The sequence below is a fragment of the Pelobates fuscus genome, chromosome 1 (genome assembly GCF_036172605.1).
Source record: "Pelobates fuscus isolate aPelFus1 chromosome 1, aPelFus1.pri, whole genome shotgun sequence".
In the NCBI taxonomy this organism is placed as follows: Eukaryota; Metazoa; Chordata; class Amphibia; order Anura; family Pelobatidae; genus Pelobates; species Pelobates fuscus.
In genome coordinates this window covers 337964874-337990689 of record NC_086317.1, presented here as the reverse complement: position 1 = coordinate 337990689, position 25816 = coordinate 337964874, and the positions used below count along the sequence as shown (strand labels likewise).

Here is a 25816-nt window from a genome sequence, read left to right as displayed (position 1 = left end):
GTTTAGGTACCTACAGTATCAATTTAACCTCTGTTACCTCTGTCACCCAGTCTTTGCAACCCCTAGGCCTGTGCAATTGCTACAATTATATCTTGGAATAATTTGATTTACCAAGAAGGATACATTATACATTGATTTCAGTTTACAGGGTTCTGCTTTTGTAGCATTTTAAATCTCTTTTAAGAACTTTAAATTCTGTTATATTGTTGATTGCCATCCAGACAACAATTCCAAAACACACTGGTATTCTATTTCTTATGTGTTTGAAGCAGAAAATAAAATATACTAGGTCTAATTTGTAATTCTTCCTTGAACATTTCACTAGCATGAGACACTAAATATACATGTTGAATATATGTGCTAAATACAAATATAAACAAATAAAAAATAAAAGATATCAGTTTATTGCATATCGAGGGCAACTGTAAATAGGTTAATAGAAAATCTATTGTTAATACTTTGCCACTCATTTAGTAGTATAGCACCATAATTATTAATGTACGCAAATCTGTAATTATGTTTCAATTTCTTAAATTAGACAAGCTCTATTGTTAGCAAATTATGTTGCCATGTTGAAAACACATTGGCACTGTTTGTAAACTCAACTTCGTTAACTATTATTTACTGTATAAAATTGTACAATAATAATAACTCTGTGGTTAGCAAATCTTGTTGTCATGTTGAAAACACTTTGGCACTGTTTGTAAAATCTACTTTGTTAAAGGGACACTATAGTCACCAGAACAACTAAAGCATTAATGTACAGTTGCAAGAAAAAGTATGTAAACCCCTTTGAACGATATGGATTTCTGCACAAATTAGTCATACAATGTGATCTGATCATCATCTAAGTCACAACAATAGACAATCACAGTCTGCTTAAACTAATGACACACAAATAATGAAATGTTGCCATGTTTTTATTGAACACACCATGTAAACATTCACAGTGCAGGTGGAAAAAGTATGTGAACCCCTAGACTAATGACATCTCCAAGAGCTAATTGGAGTGAGATGTCAGCCAACTGGAGTCCAATCAATGAGATGAGATTGGAGGTGTTGGTTACAGCTGCCCTGCCCTATAAAAAACACACACCAGTTCTGGGTTTGCTTTTCACAAGAAGCATTGCCTGATGTGAATGATGCCGCGCACAAAAGAGCTCTGAGAAGACCTACGATTAAGAATTGTTGACTTGCATAAAGCTGGAAAGGGTTATAAAAGTATCTCCAAAAGCCTTGCTGTTCATCAGTCCACGGTAAGACAAATTGTCTATAAATGGAGAAAGTTCAGCACTGCTGCTACTCTCCCTAGGAGTGGCCGTCCTGTAAAGAGGACTGCAAGAGCACAGCGCAGACTGCTCAATGAGGTGAAGAAGAATCCTAGAGTGTCAGCTAAAGACTTACAAAAGACTTACAAAAGTCTATTGTTGTGACTTAGATGATGATCAGATCACATTTTATGACCAATTTGTGCAGAAATCCATAGCATTCCAAAGGGTTCACATACTTTTTCTTGCAACTGTAGTTGTTCTGGTGAGTTTAATAGTTCCCTTCAGGCTTTTTCATGTAAACACTGACTTTTCAGAGAAAAGGCAGTGTTTACATTGCCTCTAGGGACACCTACAAGGGGCCACTCCTTAGATGGCCACTGGAGGTGCTTCCTGGGTCAGTGCTTCCTGGGTCAGTGCCATTCAGCGTCGCTACGCTCTGCATGGAGACGCTGAATTTTCCTCATAGAGATGCACTGATTTAATGCATCTCTATAAGGAGGTCCTGATTGTCCAAAACGGCAATTCGCTGCCCCGTGCCAATTTTAGCCAATCCAATGCTTTCCCTATGGGAAAGCATTGGTTTGGCTAAAAATCTGCCATTTTGATGATGTCACAAAGGGGGCGGAGATAGAACCAGCGCCGCACTGGAAATAAGGTGAATTTTAATCTATTATAGGGGGATTAAGGGGGAGGCAAGCCACCTAAATGGTGGGTTAAACACTATAGGGTCAGGAATGCATGTTTGTGTTCCTGACCCTATAATGTTCCTTTCACTATTAATTGCTATATAAAATTAGAGAAATGGTATAAGTTCTGTTTTTCTTTGATTCCATCAGTTCTACACATATCTGGTACAAAACAGCCTTTATTAGCCTTTTCACCTACACTCAGCCACATGTTAGAAAATATACTTGATAACAGAGTATGATTTAAAAAAAAACAGAGTATGATTTCACAGGATCCATTGTTAGATGTCTATTTTTATTACGATCTTTACATGCAGGATATGCATCAATTATGTTGTTGCTGAAAATTATTGTTATTTTTTTTTTTGTACTATGAACCAATCGAATTATAATTCTCGTTTATGACAACATTATGGCTCAATCTTCGAGAATATTCCCTGAGGCCATATCCATATGTGGCCGTGTTAAACAGCATCCTGTATGTTCTCTTCATTCTTCATTGAAATTCCTGTTGCAAGTAAATACTGTCCGTACAAGGTGCCTTATTATATAATATTTACATGTTTTAGTTGGATACATAGAAAATCACATTTTTGTTTGTGAATAAGGTCCATTTTCGTTATCAATCCCAAGTGCCTCTTTTTCCTTGTGTTTCTTTTTATCATCATCTTCATCAAATTGAGCCTCAATTTCTGCAGGATCAATGTAGGTGTAAAAATATGCCATGATGGCAAAGATAATGCAGACGGCCACCAGCAATGCAGCAAATAGAATGTACTCTGCCCACTATAAAAAATAAAAATCATAAATATCATGTTAAATCTTTTTACAGACATACGTAGTGCACTCATAACATTAGAAGTAAAATTGTAATAATAAGAATAAGAAGGCTGCATTACAACTCATGAGTTCTATTTTAAAATAAAATTGAAAAAAATTTATAGTGATGTCGAACCGGGCGAACCGCCATAGACTTCAATAGGCAGGCGAATTTTAAAACCCACAGGGAATCTTTCTGGCCACAATAGTGATGGAAAAGTTGTTTCAAGGGGACTAACACCTGGACTGTGGCATGCCGGAGGGGGATCCATGGAAAATTACACAGTTGATGCAGAGTCTGGTTTTAATCCATAAAGGGCATAAATCACCTAACATTCCTAAATTGTTTGGAATAACGTGCTTTAAAACATCAGGTATGATGTTGTATCGATCAGGTAGTGTAAGGGTTACGCCTGCTTCACAGTGACAGACCAAACTCCCCGTTTAACGCACCGCAAACAACCGCAAACAGTCCATTTGCACAACCGCAAACTCCCCATTTGCACAAGGTTAGATACCAAGCTAGCCATGTCCCGTTCCTTGTCCTCACTGATGTCATTGAAGGTCTCTTCCTCCGCCCAGCCACGTACAACACCAAGGGTCCCCGAAAGGTGACAACAAGCCCTCTGTATTTTGTTTTTTTAAATGTACACTACTGTTACACCAGATATGAGTTGCACTGGTGTGACACTGTGCCCTGGCAGGCCCTGAAACGCACACGTGTGAAAGAAACTGACTGCTATTATTTCACAGTCAAATTTCTAGTTTTTTTTTTACTGTACACTACTGTTACACCAGATATGAGTTGCACTGGTGTGGCACTGTGCCATGGCAGGCCCTGAAACGCACACGTGTGAAGGAAACTGACTGCTATTATATTACAGTCAAAAACGTTTTTTTTTTTTGTTAAATGCAAGCTATTGTGACACCAGATATGAGTGGTGGCACTGGGCAAGTGGGCACAGTATACGCTGTGAGCCTGACACACACGCTGGCAGGCAGGCAACTGCAATTAGATTACACAGGAAAAAGGGCTTTTTGGGGTGCTGTCCTTACAGCAGAGATCAGATGAGTCCTTCAGGACTGTAGTGGACACTGAATACACTAGCCTAGCTATCGATTTCCCTATTAAATCAGCAGCAGCTACACTGTCCCTCCTCTCACTAAGAATGCAGCTTCCGGGGGGTGGGGCCTAGCTATCATGGAGGAAAGACGCACTTCGTGTGAGCTCCCTCAATATCTCATTTTAAGCAGTTATCAACAAGCAAATTTCACCCCAGAAGGGGATGACCCAGCAATGTTGCTCCTACCTGGCCGACCCGACATGCTTAATAGCGGTCAGCAACTCGACAGAGTCTTACTTACCTCCGCGTGGCAAGTGTGGCCTGGTGCTCACCGGGTGGGAGAGGCGGTCGATCTCCCGATCCTGGGATGCCCAAGAGCAGCTACTTCCCGGCAGGAGCTCCATTCCCCCCCCCACCCCCTCGGACCGGTGGGGGTTATCCCGGTCCACCCCTGAGAGGCTGTCTGGAGCTAATGGACGCACAGAGCACAGCCGCCCAGGCTGACATACTCATCTGCGACTCTCCCAATATGGCGGCAGCCGCGTGTCCTCCTGGTACCAGCAAAGCATGGCAGGATATTGAGTCTAACCTGGACAGACTCTTTAATCAATTTTGGAAGCAAATAACAAGCAGGAAGCCCCAACAAGCTCCACCACAGCCCCAACAAGCTCCACCACAGCTAAGCGAAGCAGTCCCCATTAAAATCCACCAACGCAAAAGGCGTCGAAGACGGGACCGGAGGCACAAACAGAAATGCAGAGCCTGCCCCACGTCAAGCACTCGCCTCCACCTTAAGCCACCACAATCATGCACCGGACGTGAAGCACCACTGGGACAGATCCGACCACCCGACAAAACAAGCTTCCATCACCTCAAGCCGCGAACCCGGCACTCAGCCAGAGACTTGCCTTTGTTGTTCCAGGTATCAGGGACTCCCAGGGTCTGCACCTGGCGCCCAGAAGGGATCGGATGAGCACAAGCAGTAAACAGCAGCCTGCCAAGCATGTCCCACTATAGCCGATCCTCCACACCATGCCTTTGATCACATGCTCTCTGCACATTAACTAATCGTAAAGTAGCAAGCTTTTAAACATGTCATTATTTCACCTCCTAAAGAGTTTATTGTCGTAGTTCCTTTCATGCCTTTACCTTAACCGTTCATGTATTATGTTATTCACTAGTCTCATCTCATGGGGCGACTCACACTTGATTTATAACTAGTGGTGGAGCTGCTGATATAAATACACAGTTGATAACGTGCAAGCTACACCCTAAACATGACAGCCATCTTTCACAACAATGTACTGCTATAAACTCATACCCTCAGTGCAACTAGCCATGATATACGCATGTTCAGCCTAGCATGCTCAAATATAACACACTTCTGTCTAAAAATAAAAATAAAAAATAATACAAAAAAAAAAGAATGCAGCTTCCGAATGAATCTAAAATGGATGCTGTCCAGGAGGTGGGAGGGTCTGGGAGGGAGGGTCTGCTGCTGATTGGCTGGAATGTGTCTGCTGACTGTGAAGTAAAGGGTCAAAGTTTACTCAATGATGACGAATAGGGGGTGGACCGAACATCGCATATGTTCGCCATCCGTGGCGAACAAGCTATGTTCGCCATGAACTATTCGCCAGCGAACTATTCGGGACATCTCTAGTCAGGATAGATGCCTCTGGAATGAGAGGTACGGGTTGAGATGGTACGCATACCAGTGTGTCAGGGGCCAAATAAGCATTTCTGGACAAAAGTGTCTGATGGGCCTGGGCAATCTGGTCCATACGGTGATCCTGTTCTTAAAATCTTGCCTCATAGGAGGCCATTTGCTGTCCTAAACCTGCAGGGCCCATGGTCCTATCATAATGTCATGATGTAATACCCCAACACCCAGAGTTTAGGATAGCAAGGGACAAGACTAGGATATAACTTATTACCTGGACTTAGAATGGCCAGACTAAACGTCAGACAGAGATAAAGTGTAATCAGAAACGAGACGAGGTCATGGTAAAAGAGAGACTACGAAAACAAGAACAAGCCAGAGTCAGGTAGATGGTAATCAGTCACACAGGCAAACAAGACAGGAAAGGGTTAAAGATAAATTCAGAGTCAAGAACAAAGCCATGGTCAATACCAAAATAAACAAAATAGATCAAGGAACGCACTAAAGGGTACTGACACAGAAACCACGATAGGACAAAGTGGATAGGGCTAGGGAAGTTTAAATATCCTTTAACATTTGATTGGCCCAGGTCATGCGTACGCCCCCAAAACGTTCGTGTGTGGGGGTGCTGGAATGATGTGGGCCAATGGGAGCCTGAATCAACTTTTGGCTCCCACTGGCCCCTTTAAGAGCGAGCTCGTGACTCGAGCCGCGCTCCTAGTGCCAGGCGGGCCACGTGACTGATCACTGCGGTCAGTGCACGCGGCTAAGTCAGAAGAGGAGATCAAGCCGCATGCGGCTCGTGTGGAGGCAGGAGTGATACAGACACGCGCGGCTCAAGCTTAGGAGCCAGGTCGGTCCCAGGATAAGGTAAATACAGCCACAACCACTTATCCCAATCACACACCTTTCCTAACGTCCTATCCCATTAAAAGCATGAACCCGATTTACATATATTACTAATATGTTTCTGAACATATATATTATATTATTCACTCACTCACTCACTCACTCTCTGGGCCGGCCTAAGACATCATGCTGCCTAGGTCCAACGATAAATGACTATGGGGGATAATGTATAATAAACACAGGTTACTGGCTATGGGGGGGGGGATAATGTATAATAAACACAGGTTACTGGCTATGGGAGGATAATGTATAATAAACACAGGTTACTGGCTATGGGGGGATAATGTATAATAAACACAGGTTACTGGCTATGGGAGGGATAATGTATAATAAACACAGGTTACTGGCTATGGGGGGATAATGTATAATAAACACAGGTTACTGGCTATGGGAGGGATAATGTATAATAAACACAGGTTACTGGCTATGGGAGGGATAATGTATAATAAACACAGGTTACTGGCTATGGGAGGGATAATGTATAATAAACACAGGTTACTTGCTATGGGGGGATAATGTATAATAAACACAGGTTACTGGCTATGGGAGGGATAATGTATAATAAACACAGGTTACTGGCTATGGGAGGGATAATGTATAATAAACACAGGTTACTTGCTATGGGGGATAATGTATAATAAGCACAGGTTACTGGCTATGGGAGGATAATGTATAATAAACACAGGTTACTGGCTATGGGAGGGATAATGTATAATAAACACAGGTTACTGGCTATGGGGGGATAATATATAATAAACACAGGTTACTGGCTATGGGAGGGATAATGTATAATAAACACAGGTTACTGGCTATGGGAGGGATAATGTATAATAAACACAGGTTACTGGCTATGGGGGGGATAATGTATAATAAACACAGGTTACTGGCTATTGGGGGATAATGTATAATAAACACAGGTTACTGGCAATGGGAGGATAATGTATAATAAACACAGGTTACTGGCTATGGTGGGATAATGTATAATAAACACAGGTTACTGGTTGTGGGGGGATAATGTATAATAAACACAGGTTACTGGTTGTGGGGGGATAATGTATAATAAACACAGGTTACTGGCTATGGGAGGGATACTGTATAATAAACACAGGTTACTGGCTATGGGAGGGATAATGTATAATAAACACAGGTTACTAGCTATGGGAGGATAATGTATAATAAACACAGGTTACTGGCTATGGGGATAATGTATAATAAACACAGGTTACTGGCTATGGGGGGATAATGTATAATAAACACAGGTTACTGGCTATGGGGGGATAATGTATAATAAACACAGGTTACTGGCTATGAGGGATAATGTATAATAAACACAGGTTACTGGCTATGGAGGATAATGTATAATAAACACAAACCCCCCCCCCCCCCCCAAAAAAAATAAAAAATAAATAAAAAAAAGAATGCAGCTTCAGAATTAATCTAAATTGTATGCTGTCTAGGAGGTGGGAGGGTCTGGGAGGGAGGGTCTGCTGCTGATTGGCTGGAATGTGTCTGCTGACTGTGAGGTACAGGGTCAAAGTTTACTCAATGATGATGAATAGGGGGCGGACCGAACATCGCATATGTTCGCCTTCCGTAGCGAACGCGTAGCGCCAGCGAACCGTTCGGGACATCACTAAAAATGTACTGTTCCACGGCACAGGGCACTAAAGTCTAATGCTGAAACTTATCTGTACATCTGGTACCATTGGGGTAATTACTAGGGTAGCTGTGTTGTATATGCCATGAGCACACTTCATAATAAATGATACACATCACCCAAGTCAGCCCTTCCCAAACCAAAAAATGTTCTTGTGACCTCCCAAAAGATTTATGATTTATGGACTGGTGTATTCTGGTTGAGATATTACTAAACCACGGAGTACTGAGGGTGCACAAGGAATAGTATGGGAGCCGATAATTTAGGTTGTTACATAAGGGAATGACCAAATAAGTGTGAGGGTTCACCTACTATGAACACCACCTTTTAAATATGAAATATATGGGAGAGGCCAGCTTAACTACTAGTAAATAAATATGCAGCAGGCACTATATGAACTATGACGATATACTATAGAACAAGTCAATCCAGTTGCAACAATCTAATTGGGCCAACTGAGTTGCCAATAGTAATACAATACACAAAATCTGGACAGAATCTTTAAACATTAACAGTTAGGCTTGAGTACAGCTTCTGACAAGGAACATGCTGGGATTAAAAATATAAAATTTGACATATTATTTCATGTAAAAAAATCCATGTATTTTGATATCATATTGATCTACCCATTTAATGAAATTATATAAATCAGAAAAAAAGGATGTTCTTCTTCTATTTTCCAGAAACCTGCTACCAGAAAGCATGATGACAAACCATGGGATGGAGGAAAGTTGGGTATCAAGCTCCTTCGTCAGTGTGATGATTTGTAACTGGATTTATATACAGTGAGGCAGGACAAGGAAATAGAAATATGAAAATAAGAAAATAATCTTTGCAAATGCCATTAATACAAAGGATAAAAGAACAGAAAAAAACAGAGTTTTTGGGAATATATCTATTAGTTGGTTAGTTTTGCATGTTTGCAAGTAATATGTTTGCTTGGTATTTTTAGTCAATTAATTATTGCAGCACTTCTTAAAGGGACACTATAGTCATCAGAACAACTACAGCTTAATGTAGTTGTTCTGGTGAGTTTAACCCCTTAAGGACAGAGAGTCTTTTGCAGAGGTTTTGGCTCCCCCTTCTCATCCGGTCTTCGAAGGTGTATTCTATCGGGGTAAGCACCTCTGGTACTCAAGTCGCTCCCAAACATACGTGGGGGGTGGGATGTACCTGGGGCAGTTGGTTACTGACCCGGACTGTCCGAAAGGTGTTGGGGTAGAACTCATGTCCCGACTGGGTGAGCGTACCTGTTTTGTTTCAATTCAATTATGTAGGAGGTAGAGAATGGGCCCCGTCGCCTTTAGGTGGTGGCCCAGGCGTAAGGCTCCGCTGCGGTCGATCTTGGCTCTAACACTGCTGCCGTCTGTGGGTTCCAGTGGTGCCGGTGTGCGGGTGTCTTGGGTAGGGTATGGAGCGTTTCAGTGAGGCCCATATTCTGAATAATGGCCGCTGCTTCCTTGACGTCCTGGGCTGTGTGGGATACCTCCCCGTGGTAGATGGTTAGGGCACGTGAGAAGTGCCAGCGGTAGCGGATTTTGTGCTGCTGTAGCATCAGTGTGAGTGGCCGAAATTCCCTGCGCCAAGCAAGAGTGCTGCCCGATATGTCGGCATAGAAGTTGATCTCCATTTCTTCAAAGTGGTATGGCAGCTTGTCCCTAGAAGCCGCCAGCATCGACATTTTGTCTCTCCCATTACGGAATTGAACCACCAGGTCTCTCGAGGCTGTAGGTGGCGCTTTCGGCAGTTTGGGCACCTGGAACACCCCCTCTATCTCCACGGATTTAGCCTGTCGTGGTGTCATCAAGGCCGCCATCAGTCGCCTGACCATGTGTGGCAGCTCTGCATCGGGGACTGGGTTCCGCGACCCCCCTTATTTTAAGGTTGTTTTTCCTACGCGTGTCCTCCTGGGCCGTGAAGCGGCGTTCGTATATAAGATTTTGCTTTTGTAGGTCATGGACTGCCGTTTGAAGTGATGCAATTTGTTTTGTACCTTCGGTGGAGGTTCTTTCCAAGTCCCCGAGGCGGCCTGTCAGGCCCTGTATGTCTCTGCGTATGGTAGCCATATCGGCCATGAGGTTCCGCTGTAGGTCCGCTAAGAGCACCTTCATTACTACCGTCGTTACAGGGGCAGAGTTGTTGTGCTGCCGAGGCGTCTTTGGCGCGGCTGTCTGCGTGGCTGGGTACTCCTCGCCCAGGTCCGTGGACTGGTCGTCTGAGAAGTCCGAGCCTTCTCCCATGAGGGCCGCCATCTTGGCCTCTTGCTCGCCGTTTGCCTGCCGCCACATGTCGCCGATGGACATCCCCAGTCGGGGTTTGTCGGGTTTAATTTTTTTTGTTTTCTTCCCCATGGTAGTTCTATTATCTTGGGGGACTTCTTCGGCCCAAATGTGCCAGTAGATGAGGTTATTTACGCTGTTTTGGGCCTTAGTCTCCAGGAGCTCTGGAAACATGCGACCGCTCGCTGTGGCTGTTAAGCTCTGCCCCCCAGAAAGGGCTTTAATTTGATGTAACATATATATACATTCTTATTTATTATAAAAAAATACAGAAAAATGCACAAAAAAAGAAACATTGTGGTTTTTTTTTACAGTTTTTGCAATAATAATGTGTGCACAATTAGTGCAGGTTAAGGAAAGTAATTAAAAATAAATTCATTTAGTTGTTCTGATTTACAGAATATATAATGTTTCTGGGATTTTAAGTTTTTTTTGGTAGTTACAGGTCACAAAGCACAAGGAGTAAAATTAACTTTTAATGTGTCCGGCGATTTCAGAATTTGGTATGTTTGTCTTGTAAGCTTAATAGCCATAAAATAAAACAAAATTGCCACACAAAAGTATATATTTATATAAAGTAGACACCACAGGCTATTTACCTAAGGTTGTTTTGACACTTTCTACGTAGCCATTTCACCGCCAATCTCTGCTAAATATTGGAGTAAAATTGTGTTTTTTGGGGGTTTTGGCACACAAACTTATAACAAAGAACTTCTCATGTGTATTTTGTAAAGTTGGTGTGTGCTATTCCTGTACAAAGTTTGATTTTGTGTTCAGTTACATCTGCTGAGTAAAATGACACCCCCATTGTATGTCTTTGGCACTATTTTGTGAAGCTACAGTGCCATATAGGAGACCTGTCCTTTTCAGTATTCACAGTAGAATTTTGAGAGACGGATTTAATTAGCCTATGCTTCCATTTGGGGTATTATAACAGTTTGACTGTTCAAAAAAAAAAACACAAAGGCCTACCATTTGTAAAAGTAGACACTCCAAGGTATATCATAAGGTGCATATTGTGCCTTAGCATGCCCCCATTTTTTCACCAATATATGCCAAAGTATGTGGTAAAAAATAATTTTGGGCATTTTTTTAAATACGGATTGCATTTTTGCTGGGCATTTTGTATATTTCATAGGTGCCACTAAGTTCAAAACCCCCAAATTATGCTCAGCTAAGTCTTCTGAGTAAAAAGACATCCCCAATGAATGTATTTGGCACTATTTTGTGAAGCTACAGTGCCATATAGGAGACCAAGCCATATCAGTTTTTACAGAACTTTGAATTTTGACGCTGGGCCTATGTGCAATTTCCAAGCATCTTCACAGGTTTTAAATTCAAACTACCCCACAAAGGCCTACCATTTCTTAAAGTAGACACCCCATGGTATTTCAAAAGGCATATTTTGAACCTTAGCGTGGGATCATTTTTCCGCTAGCTTGTACCAAGTGTAGTGGTAATAAGCGTTTTTTCTGCCTTTTTCACACACAAAGTGAGTTTGCACAGTATATTTTGCAAACCTTATGTGTACTACCACTGTATAATACTTCATATGTTGCTCAGCTATGTCAGCTGAGTACAAAAATACCCCCGTATATACCTTTGCCAGGTATATGTGGACATCGGAGGGGCACATTTGGGACATAGCCATTCCAGTTTTTTTCAAACTTTAAATTTTTACGCTGTGCCCATGTCCCATTTTAGAGTATTTTACCAGGCTATATAATTCAAACTACCCCACAAAGGCATACCATTTCTTAAAGAAGACATCCCAGGGTATTTCAAAAGGCATATTTTTAACCTTAGCGTGGGATCATTTTTCCGCTAGCTTGTACCAGGTGTAGTGGTAATAAGCGTTTTTTCTGCCTTTTTGACACACAAAGTGAGTTTGCACAGTATATTTTGCAAACCTTATGTGTGCTACGACTGTATAATACTTCATATGTTGCTCAGCTATGTGGTCTGAGTACAGCAATACCCCCGTATGTACCTTTGCCAGGTATATGTGGATGTTGAAGGGGCACATTTGAGACGCAGCCATTCAGTTTTTTTCTAACTTTGAAGTTTTACGCTGTGTTCCAATTTGGAGTAGTTTAGATGGTTGGTTATTGAAACTTCCCCACAAACACATACTATTTATTAAAGAATACACCCTGGGGTAATTCAAAAGGCATATTTTTAACCTTACCCTAATTTGTTCTAGGTGTAGTGGTAATGAGCGTTTTTAAATGTATTTTGTAACTTTTTTTTTTACTTTTTTTACTTTTTAAAATAATTTTTTAAACTTTTGTTTTGCTTATTAATTTTTTTTAAACTTTCCTAAACTTTCTTAAAACTTTTTTTTACAGATTTAACATTTTTCTAAGCTTTTTTTTTACCGTTAACCCCTAACTAGCAGTAAGCAGCACTAACCGTAAATTCCCCATTTTCCCATAACTCCCACCCACCCCAGCTAGAAAAAAATATTTAATTATACAATATTTAAATTAGTTAATTAAATAAATTGAACTCCTGAGGATTAAACAATAAATAAAAGTTAATCGTCAGGGGTTAAAAAAATTAGATCACAGTATAATACTGTGATCTGTGTTTTGATCACTGTAGGCAGTGATCAACTGGCAGGGAAGGGGTTAATTTTTTATTAAAATGGTAAAGGGGGGTGGGATTTTAAATAAACTTTATTTATTTTTTACACAGGGAAGCAGATCAGCACTGATCCGTCTCCCTGCACTTCACACTGAACCCGGAAGTGCAGAGAGGCGGAAGGTGAGTATACACAGCACATGCGCCCGCTCTGAAATGCTGTCAGAGCGGGCACATGTGCTGGGACAGCCCGATCCGGTGCTCCCAGTATCTGTAAATGATGTGCATATGGCATTCTGCAGGGAGTAATCCCTGCTGATGGTATCCAATGACTACAATGCTGTGCAGCCAATGTATTTTTTTTAACCTTATTTCATGGGGAAAGCTGATGATGTTGTGGACCCGCACGGCGCTGGAAATAAGGTTAAAAAAAAAAATACATTGGCTGCACAGCATTGTAGTCATTGGATACCATCAGCAGGGATTACTCCCTGCAGAATGCCATATGCACATCATTTACAGATACAAGTAAAGGAAAATGAATGAATGCCTTGTACAGGAGTTTATTTATTACATTTTATTACTTTGATTCACTGTGAATGTATCTCAAGTACTCCTGTTTCAGACTGTACATGTAGGAGAGTGGTTTAGTAAACCTTTAGTAAACCTTTTTTTAAATCATAAAAGAAATAAATGAATCTGTCAAAAGGAAGAAAATCATATGATATGTAAAATAATAGTATTAATTATAATGTAATGTGTTTTTACCTGTTGGGTAATATGTGAAGCACCAGCTATGATAAGGACTAAGATATTACCAAAGGCAACCGTAAGCAGCCACCCTGCCTGTAGTACAGATTTCATGTTTGAAGGAGCCTGGAAGAGATCACAATAGAAAAAACATTGTTACTTTTCGTGTGATAGCAATGATAAGAATAAAATATATATCATGGATATGGATACATTGAAGCTATTAGAATGACTGAGTTGGGGAATCATTTCAGATATCTGTTTAAAGCTTCATTTTTGTCATTTGGCTTTTGATTTGCCACATTTCAGAGTTTAGTGAATAATGCTGACTCATCTTTGAACTTTTTCTTTTTTCTTTTTTTTCTTTCTTTTTTTTCCTGTAGTGCAAAAGTTGTCATACATGCGCACAACGTCATTACAGCAAAATTACAAAGCATGTAAATAGTGCTAGTTGAAAGGGCTGACATGAAATAAGAGGTGCACTTTTTTTTTTTTACACAAAAGTTATAAACACGGTTAACCATATAGACGTGCATTGAGCGACAGAAGTGAGATATAATAGCAGTACAACATAAGGGATGAAAAACAAGAGTGAATGTATAAATGCCACAATACTTATGCTCGTATGGATAAAATGTGTTGTTGTGTGGTGGCACTGTATAGCCTGAAAGTATGACATGTTTTTGATAAAGTTAAAACATGACAGTGGCTTGGGACCCGGGTAGGGTTAATGACAGAGGAGCTAAAGCTGACTTTTTCCAGGGGTGTCCAGGGGGGCCAGACAGTAAATGGGGTTGGTAACATTATATTGGAGATTAGGATGCTAGTATAAAAAATAGCATAAAATTGTACATAGTGTATTACTGCAGACAAATTCACTTTGCTATACGAGCTATGCCATATGCATGGGGATAATATGCATCCTGGTGTGGTTCCCCTGACCTTGGTGGTAGCGGCAGAGAGGGGGGGGGTTGGAATGTAGATGACGACACCTATTGTCTGGGGTCGAAGTGGAGTTAGCGGGCTCTACGATATCCACCAGGGGCTGCCAGGTACTAAAACATTGCTCCATTTATAGTACTGAGCCTGAGTTTCCGTTTAGTAACACTTGAGAGCTAGTAGTGTAGAAAAAAATAAATAAATAAAAATTGAAGAAAAAGAAAAATAAATTTACAAAAATATATATGTAAGGTAAAGGGTGAAAATCAGGAATAGAATATTTCCATGAAGCTTGCATGCCTGGTGGGCTAGCCTAGTTCACATCTTGAATGAGGTTGCTGGGTCTTGTGAAGGTCCCGCTCTTGGCATGAAGGTAGTGATGTTAGTTGGGTCCCAGAGACCTCGAGGTGACTCTAGGTGCTGGATTGCAGGCAAGTCGGGCACGCCCGGCGGTTTAATGAAGGTAGGGGCTGCTTCTGATGAGTTTGCATGGTCCCATTGTAGCTTGCTTGTAGGGAACCATTCATTCCCCAGCTATAGGTCACTCCAGCATTTCTCAATTGGACTTCCTCCATAACAAAGTTGTTCTCATAAGGTCTTGGAAGAAGGAGAGGTGGGTACCCTCAAAGGCAAGTGGTGTGTTGCTCCTCAGGGCCAGCATGAATTGGATTTTGTCTTGGACCGATAAACAGCGCAGGATCACGTCCCTGACCATAGTAGGGGTAGATCTAGCGGAGCCAGAGATTCGTTAAATTCCATCTATGGCTTATTTTCGTAGTGACTACGTGTGACAGTATAGTAGTTAATAAGCATCGGATATATTGTGCCAATTCTTCGGTGGAGAATGCAGCAGGTATACCCCTGATTTTTATGTTTGTTCGGTATTGACAAACCTACTGAGCATTCATGCGTGTTGATAGTGCCCTGTGTTCAGTTTGTAGCTGTTGAACTGAGTCCTTGAGGGAAGACAGGTTGGATTGTACTTCCATTATATCTTCCTCAGCTGTAATCACCCGGTCTATGACATGTTGTATGTTAAGCTTGACAAGGTTCACATCTGCGTCCAGCAATTTTTGTATGTCAGTCAGTGGTAACTTGAGGTCCCGTTTTGTGGTAGGGGCCGAGTTATCATTGGGCTCTTGGGGCTGATCCAGCAGATTTTCGGCCGTGGTGGTGTTGTCCTGGCTCACCGGCATAGGAATTAAGGGTGGTGCAGGAGGCTCAGGAGGGTCTTCCACAGGAGTAGGCCCAAGTAGAGCTGGCCGCTGCAGCATCTCCCCTATGTCCCTGCCAGCTACCACAACAGTCAGCTTGTGCGAGCAGCTTGCTTTCGCCGGCATATTGGTGGTTGGAGTAGTGTGTGCAGATGAAGGTGCGTCCTCCGACCTTTCAGTGGGTGGCCCACCAAGCAGTGTCCCCAGGACACGATATTGGTGAAGGAATCATCTGGTTTCACTTTGGCTTGATAATTTAATAAGGATTAGCAAATCTTTATTAAAAGAACACCTCATTTCCTGGAGACATTACATACCTGAGAGTAGGAGAACTCCAGCCCCGTGACTGAGAAGACAACCTCGCCTGCTGTAATGAGGAAGTATTGCGGAATCTGAAGAGCCATATGGATTTTGTTGCGACTGATATCTTCAACGTATTCAATATCTAGCTCATTGGTACACTGATTTAAAAGAAGAAAACAGGGAAACTTATCATAAAATCAAAAAAAATCATAAAAAATGTTTGTACCAGTTTTATTTTGTAAATACGGCATGATTTATGAATAGTAACAGTTACTACAATTATCTGTTCTCTGTAAAGCTCTATGAAATGATCGCTGTCAGGGGCTGACAGTGTGTTTCTGTTTTTGTATATCTGTGGCAGTGTGTCTGTGTGTATCTGTATGTGCTGTGTATATATGTGTATCGGTGTGTGGCTGTGTATATCTGTTTGGATGTATGTGGGACAGTGTGACTATTTGTGGGGCGGCAGGTATGTGCATGGAACAGGAGCTGATAATGACAGTCCTGTTCAACTGAGCTGACAGTGTAAAGCAGGGCTCGACAAATCCCAGGCGCCATTGGCGCTTAGGAATTTTGCTTTGGCGCCTGGGATATGCAAGTCCCTTACCTCAGAGGCAGGTGGCTGGTGGCAAGCTGGGGGATTATGGAGGAAGGCGGCATGCTGGGTGGTCATCAAGGTGGGCTGCTGACTGCACGAATAGGAATAGTAGGAGAGCGGGGAGAGAGCTGTGATGTCCCTGCTCTGCTCACCCATGACGTCATATTCCAGCCCCGGTCTCACTAAGCAGCACGCAGCCGGCAGCAATACGCACAGCCAGCAGCCCGCTCGCCTGCGCGTCCCCCAGCGTTCTGCCCTACTCCATAATCCCCCAGCATGCCGCCCACCTGCACGATCCCCCAGCATGCCGCCTGCCTGCACGATCTCCCATCCGGTCGCCCACTGGACCCCCAGGTATAAACAAGCAATAATGTGTGAGTGCATGTCTGTCAGTGTTAGTGTATGTCTGTCAGTGAGAATGTATGGGTCTGTCTGTCTTGGTTTGTGTGTGTGTGTGTGTGTGTCATGTTGTGTGTGTGTGTGTGTCTCTGTCAGTCATGGTGTGTGTGTCATTGTGTGTCATTGTGTGTATGTGTGTGTGTGTGTGTGTGTGTGTGTCTGTCTGTCTGTGTCTTGGTATGTGTGTGTCTGTCTGTCTGTCAAGATTTGTGTGTGTCATGATGTGTGTGTTTAGGTGACCAGACCCCTTCCATTTACAAGAGAATGGTGTTTTCACTCACCTTTTTTTTTTCACGCCGTGCTGGTCTCCCCTCAACTGGCCCTGCCTCTACGGCTGATATTATCAAGCTGGATGATCTCAGCCAATCCAATGTTTTCCCATAGGATTGGCTGCAAAACGCTGCATTTCCTCATAGAGGTGCATTGAATCAGTTGCGTGTTGCATGTCTATGGGGAACGGTCAGCGTCTTCATGCAGTGTGTGGAGACGCTAAATGTCGGTACTGCACACTGTGCAGCACTGACACAGGAAGCACATTTAGTGACAGTTTGAGTGACGGTCATTAGAGGTGTCACTAGGAAGCAATGTAAACACTGCCTTTTCTCTGTCCCTTTAAGAACTGTATTTCTGTTGTTGAATATGAAGCTTTGAAAGTTTAAAAAAACTGGCTCCTAACATTTTTAGCTTGCTCCTAGATTCAGAGAAAATTTGTCAGGCCCTGGTGTAGAGGAAATGGGATACTGTATATGTGTAAGTGTGCATGTATGTGTGCATATCTTTGTCAATATGTGTGTGTGTGTGTCGGTGTGTGCATCTGTGTGTGGCAGAGCATCCATGCCAGCATTTAAATGCACAAATATAAACAGTGCACACAAATATACCCCAGCATTCACACATCAACACTTCACACAAATACACCTCTGCAGTCAAGCATCAATGCTGCACATGCCTATGCATTCAAAATCCAACAATGAACAAACACACCCATGCATTGGAAAACCAACATGCATTGGAACACAGCATTCAAATGACAAAGTACATAAAATCACACAACAGCATCCAAACACTACACACAAGTACATCATTGTTGTGAGAATACATTTATGACATTATGGGAAGCTGTTCTTTGTGTTTTCTTTTTTCTTGTTTGCATGTGTGTGTATAAATTGTGGGCATTTGGCATCTATTTCAATCACTTCCAGGCCCTCCAGAACAAATGAGTTTGAAACCACTGCTCTAACCGTAAGCTCCACTAATTATTAATCATAAAAAAAAAACTATCCTAAACTACCCCTTAATCTATATTTGACCACATTGATTGTGGATTCACTAATATGGACATTAAAATGTAAACTTTTAAAAAGTGCATTCTTTAGAAGTAATTCTACAATGCTATCACATTAAAAAGACTGAGGCAACATTATAGTGCTGTACACAGTACTACACAGTGTATAAAAAATTTTTTGTATACTGCCATAAAGATGCATGATAGAGCATGAGGTTCTTTGATTATTAAAGGGACACTATAGTCACCCAGACCACTTCAGCTCAATGAAGTGGTCTGTGTGCCAGGTACCTCAGGTTTTAACCCTTCAGATGTAAACATAGCAAGGTTAATCCAACCTCTAGTGGCTGTCTTCCTGACAGCCGCTAGAGGCGCTTCTACGTCGCTGGATGCAAAATTCGTATCCAGCGTGCAGAACGTCCATCGGAAAGCATTAAGAAATGGACTGTTAGAATGCGCGTGCGACTCTTGTCGTGCATGTGCATTCCGCTCCACTTGGGCGCTGACGTCGGCGGGGGAGGAGAGGTCACCCTTGGCGCTGGATAAAGATAAGCTGCTGAAGGGGTTTTATCCCCTTCAGCGCCACGTGAGGGGGACCCTGAGGGTGAGGGTCCCCCAAGCATGACATAGTGTCAGGAAAACGGGTTTGTTTTCCTGACACTATAGTTATCCTTTAATCTCTCTATAATCCTGCCACAATCTTTTTAAATTGCCAGGATTTATTATAATGCCTCTCTTAATGACTGCAACTTTTAAACTGAATATACATTGATCAGCAACCATATTAAAACCACCTGCCTAATATAATGTAGGTCCACTTCGTGCTGCCGAAACAGTTCTGATGCATTGAGGCATGAATCCACAAGACCACTGAATGTGTCCTGTTGTATTTGGCACAAAGACATTAGTAGCAGACCCTTTAAATCCTGCAAGTTGTGAGGATGGTCCTTCATGGATTGGATTTGTTGTTTTAGCACATCCCACAGATACTCAATCGGCTTCAGATCTGGGGAATTCGGAGGCTCAGCAGAACATTGCCCAGAGCATAACACTGCATAGTGCATCTTGCTTCCATCTCTTTCCCAGGTAAATGATGTACATATGCAGATGCACCTGGCCAGCTACATAATCTAAAAGAAAACATAATCGCTTAGACCAGGCAACCTTCTTCCATTGCTCATTGGTCCAGTTCTAACATTCACATCCCTACTGAAGGAGCTTTCGGCGGCGGAGAGGGGTCATCATGGGTACTCTGACTGGTCTGCAGGTACACAGCCCCATAAACAGCAAACTGCAGTGCATTCTTTGTTCTGACACCTTTCTATCATGTAATACAAAAAAACTAGCTAGCGTTTCTACACATTTTAAGAAATACCATAATAAAGATCCCAGTGGCTTAATTTTCTTTGGCATCCAAATAGTTAATAGGCCTTGGCGCGGTGGAAATTATATTTTTAAAATCGGTAGAGAAGAAATGAAGTGGGTATACAAATTGGGTACTTTAGAACCTAAAGGGCTAAACATAGAGTTTGATGTGTACAATTTTTATAGGTGCTTTCATATGTTTTTTTAAAATTGATTTTATAAATTTTGTTTATCAACTTTTTATTCAACTATGTAATAGAGGTGGTACATATATAATACTAATATATTTCTTCCTTATTTCCCTAAAGTTGGTCGTTTTGTATGTCTTTTTATATATGTGATATTGATTTTATCTGATAGGAGTGTTTAATTATCTATCATTAAATATTTTATGTAAGGGGCATATAGCAACATTTAGGTGATATGCCCCAAATCTTTTTAAATGTATTTTTTTTTATTTATTTTTTTCCCTATAGTAGGTTTTCTTATATGTTTTACTGTATATTCTAGACAGAAGTATTTTATACATCAGGCACAAAACAATATGTAGGATATATGCCAAACATCTCCCCTGATAGATCTCTTAGACTTTCATTATGGTCTCAACAGGCATACAGTTTCAATTTATCCACTCCCATTTGTAGGGATTTAAATAAGGAGTAACCGTTGCCGTTACCAAGCCCCGCTTCCCAGAAGTGGTGAGGTGCGCCCGAGAACCTGAGGACATTCTGTGAGTGCCGGGATTCAAACTCCAGGTTTCCAGTGTTGCCCTCACCTTAAGGGAATAGCTTTTGCTAGGGGTGTTTTTATTTAATTGTATTTAAATAAAGCTTGCATTATACTTCTACATCGCTTTGCTTGGATTGCTGCTTACCTGAGTCTTTACTTGTGTAGTTGTATTTGCCATATTTTCATTTGTTTAACATTGCCTACTCTTTTCCTACTATGGTACTATATGTGTATGGACCGTATATACTGAGAACCTCCATCATATTCATATAGACATATTCAAAGTGAGTGTTTCCTTTATTTGGAGCACTTTGTGGCTGATTGCACATTTGTGCACAATATATTGTTTACTATTTAGTACACATTTAACAAATATCACTATGTTCACGCACTTTTTTTTGCACTTTATACTTGCTGCACTTTGGCTGCATATTTGTTTGTAATATTGTTGTATAGGTATAGCACACCATTTTTCTGTTTGTGTGCCTTTCTATTATGACCAGCATTAAGTTTTTCAGCAATTTGAGTTACAGTAGCTCTTTTGTGTGATCGGATCAGACGGCTTAGCCTTTGCTCCCCATGCGCATCAATGAGCTTTGGGTGCCAATGACCTTGACACCGGTTCACAGCTTGTGTTTTCTTGCACCACTTTTGGTAGGTCCTAACTACTGCATACCGGTAACACCCCACAAGTCTTGCCATTTTGGAGATGCTCTGACCCTCTGATGCTCATCTAGCTATCAATATTTAGACCTTGTCATAGTCACTCAGATCTTTTCCCTTGCCCATTTTTCCTGCTTCCAACATATGAAGTTTAAGAACTGACTGTTCAATTTCTGCCTAATATTTCCCACCCCTTGACAGGTGTCATTGTAACGATATAATCAATGTTATTCACTACATTTGTCAGTGGTTTTAATGTTGTGGCTGGCCAGTGTATAATGTGTGTGCTCAAATTCCCATCGTTAAAGACAGCAGGATTAAGTACATTTACTCACGTTATTAATGATTATGGTGTATGAGCTACCAAATCCAAACTTCATTGAGTTTACTGAGCAATTTTGACCATTTGCCATAACGCCAAAAATATGTTTTCTAGAGAAAATGTAGAATATGTTTGTTATGTTACTTTATATATTTTAAGTAGCAAAAACATTCTAAAAAGTAAATATGTGCAATACAATTTATTTGAAAATACCTCTCAGGGTATTTAACATTTAGGCCCAATATATCATGATGGAAATGGAGCCATGAGAACTCTTCAGAATTACATTCCAAGTTCTGCAGTTCCGTGATGGGGCTACACATCGATGCCTCTGATACACTGGTGATCTTTACTTCCCCACCAGACTATGAGTCACCGAATATTCCTATAAATAACCACCCTTTTTGGATTCCAACACCTACCCAACCCCCATTGTGATCATTTTGATCATTTAAAATAAACTGTTGGCGTTCATCTTGCCATTATAAATTCGAATTCTGAAAATGATAGTTGTTTAACCATGAACATTTCATTACATTTTTCTTCTATCAAAATTAAATTAATCTAGAATACTTTTACAGACATCTTTAGTTAATCACAAAGCAATTGCTTTAAATTAGATGGACACTGTAGGCAGTGGTGTATCCTGGTTTTGTGCTGCCCTAGGCAGGACAAAACTCAGGCGCCCCCCGCCACTCCCACCCAACCCTTCCCCCACCCCGCCTTCTAAATACACACACACACACACACACATTCACTGACAGATACGCATACATTAGCTAACAGAAACACACACACTCACTAACAGACACACACTCATTAACAGACACACACTCACTAACAGACACACACTCACTAACAGACACACTCACACTCACTAACAGACATACACACTAACAGACACACTCACACTCACTGACATACACACACGCACTCACACACACACACACTAACAGACACACTCACACTCACTGACATACACACACGCACTCACACACACACTAACAGACACACTCACACGCACTCACACACACACACACACACTAACAGACACACTTACACTCACTGACATACACACACGCACTCACACACACACACTAACAGACACACTCACACTCACTAACAGACATACACACACACACACACAGACACACACACACACACACTAACAGACTGACATACACACACACACACACACTCACTCACTAACAGACACACACACACACTCACACACTAACACACTAACAGACTGACACACACACACACTAACAGACACACTCACACTCACTAACAGACACACTCACTAACAGACACACACACACACTAAGACACACTCACACTCACTGACATACACACACACTAACAGACACACTCACACTCACTAACAGACATTCACACACACACACACAGACTCACACACTAACAGGTGGGTTCTATCTCCCTGGGGTCTAGTGGGGCTGACGGTCGGGCTGCTGGGCTGGTTGCAGGGCGGGCGGCGCTGGCGGGCGGCTGGCGAGGGAGCACTTTCCCCTGAGAACTCTGCTCAGCTCCCTCGCGTGCCGCAGAGTGAGGCTGGGAGCCGGAATATGACGTCATATTCTGGCTCCCAGCCTCATTCTGCGGCGCGCGAGGGAGCTGAGCAGACAGCTCAGGGGAAATTGCTCCCTCGCCAGCCGCCCTGCAACCAGCCCAGCATGTCAGTTAGCCGCCAAGCTAACAAGGCATTTGACCAGGGCATTTGGGGGTGGCTTTTTTTGCCACCCCCTGGAAAATGCCGCCCAAGGCAAATGCCTTGTTTGCCACGCGGTTAAAACATCCCTGATTGTAGGCACTGTAACTATTTAATCTCATTGAATTGGTTATAGTGTATGAAGTCCCCTGGTGCTGTCCCTCCATTCAGTGATAACCTATTTCCGAGAAGATTGACACTGAATTAGGGCCTTTTTCCACCCATATCCTGACCCCCAGTGAATGTAAGGCTAAGGCACAGATTATTATGCGCTTCCATCTAGATTCATACCAGCAATGGGAGCTGTGAAAGTAGTCATCTGACACTCTCAGCCAATCACAGCCGCCTATGGTTACTTAGGCTAATGCTTTCTCAAATGCTCAAGCAGCAAAGACGGGATGGGCGGTAGAGACTCACGTTATAAAAATTAAGCTAAATGGAAGGATGGTGCCAGGGGCCTCCTGAAAGTATAAACACTTAAATGAAATTAAGCAGTTATAGTGCATACAGTATCCATTTTAATGAAATCATGGATTTTAAATGTTTTTTGGGGGGAGGGAGGAGTGGCGACTAGTGATTTGAGTTCTTCATCTTCTTTCTGTCCATCATAACTTGGGTTTATTTACTAAGGAAGTCATTGTGGAAAATTAACATGGAGGTGCACGTTTTAGACGAAAATAATTGAACTGGAAAAACAGCTGACCTTTAGGATTTTTTACACTTCAGCCATTATTGTACTAAGGTGCATGGCGTCCCTAGCAATTTAGTGATTGCAGCTTCTTTTTTTTTTTATTTAAACATCACAGTGTTATTCACTAACATGAGAATTTACAATTTAAGGCCCAGGTAGCCAAAATAGAAGCATAGCCAATTTGAGAATTATTCAAGCTCACCTATTTTTCCATTAAAATTCACTATGAATTCATGACAATTCTCAGTTTAGTGAATACCCTTTTTAATTTATTATTAAAAAAAAAATCCTTCAGATTCTACAAAATGGTGGACAATGACTCCTGGATAGCTAACTTCACTAATGTACTTTCTAAGCAGCTTAAGGACAAAATAACATGGTATGAATGAAAGGATTCACACCACTAACCACATTGATTCATTGTATTATCTTTGACAGCTACATATAGCATTGGGTAACGTGTATTTAGCTATGGATAGGCACTTTCTGTATTCATTCTGTGTGAGCGTTGCGCCTTGCTAAGAAGGCAAAAGCTAGGAAAATATGCAGGAGTAGCCTGTTATACTCTGCCCAATGAATCCTGCCCAATGAATGTAACCAATGAAAGAATAGAAAAGCAAAGTCATTCTGTACTTACATTCCAAGAGTTACCGAGGTGTAGTTGGAAAACCCCAACGGCATTATCTCACCCAACTTCGCATCCGCAATTGTCACATTGATCGAGTCTTTAAGATTATTGATAAACCTAAAACAAAATTACGTTTTTACAGTAATGTATAGCGATATAGTAATATAATTACAATCATACAATTCTAAGTACGGTAAATTTATAGATGAGAGCTTAAAATGTCCACTTTGCATTGATAAGTGGAAATTCAGATCCGTGAAGTGTGCAATGGACCCCCCACTACACATAATCAGGGCCCAGGAGCAGAATACTATGAAATGTTATTTTTATTATATCAATTTAAAAGGCTTCCACCGAGGCCAAACATATACATACACCTATAGAAAATAAAAAGAAGGGGTAGGAAGGATAATACAAGCCGTATTGGTGTATAGCTCATATACACTTGGTATGCCTAACTAGCAGAAATGAAAAATAAAATATTGGTGATCACTATAATAATATTGTAGGTTGTAGAAATCTATAGATGTCAACAGTGTCCGTATTAAGTTAGGTGCATATAGGAGCTGATATCTGCAGCCAGTCAATCACAGTAAAGTCATTACTATATTGTTACCCTAACTGTGCTAACTTGTAAATCATAATAGAATAATAATATATGTAATCATACTTATTTATACTTGATGTTAGCTAATTTCCATTCAAATGTATAAAGTGTTATATATTTTTTTCTTTTCAGCCTTCTGGGCATGGTTGTAAGACTTACACATATAATATGCCCCACATATCCTGCACCTCACATGCTAGTAATTGTCGGATGCATTGCAAGTCATTACGGGGCAGTGTGGCTTATCATGCTTCTGCCTTTTCTGCTCTCAGTGGTCACGTTACAAGAGTAGGTTTAAAGTGCTAAGTAACATTTCGGCCTGGCTACTTGTGTAGACAGTGATGTATTGTGCCCTGACTACATGGATTTCAAATTAAATTGACTTAATAGTGTCCATGTTAGATGAAACTGAAGGAAAGTATACATAGGATGAAAACAAATAATGATGAGAATAATGATAATAAGTTCCTAAAGGTGCCAGTGGTATTTAAACATGTACTATAATTCCAAATTCCAAAAAAGTAATTCAAGGACCATGACTACAGCAGTAAAATACAAAATATCCCTATAGGGAAGCCTTGGGGGGCAGGTGCGCCTGTACAGAAAAACTGCACCAATCACACGGTCTATCTGAGACCATCTGACTAAAATAGTTTTACTCCC

At 41.5% G+C, this 25816-nt stretch overlaps 1 protein-coding gene across 1 annotated transcript in view; it reads right to left on the bottom strand.

The window, feature by feature from the left end:
• Positions 1-2231: 2231 nt before the first annotated feature.
• SLC15A1 (solute carrier family 15 member 1) overlaps positions 2232-25816 on the bottom strand; it is a gene marked incomplete at its 5' end in the record, with an annotated part of 52763 nt that continues 29178 nt past the window's right edge. The window contains 5 exons of the mRNA XM_063431459.1: positions 2232-2743; positions 13700-13807; positions 16152-16295; positions 21512-21608; positions 24556-24663. Of these exons, the coding sequence (XP_063287529.1) occupies positions 2543-2743; positions 13700-13807; positions 16152-16295; positions 21512-21608; positions 24556-24663 (658 nt within the window). The remainder of the gene's footprint in view (positions 2744-13699; positions 13808-16151; positions 16296-21511; positions 21609-24555; positions 24664-25816) is intronic.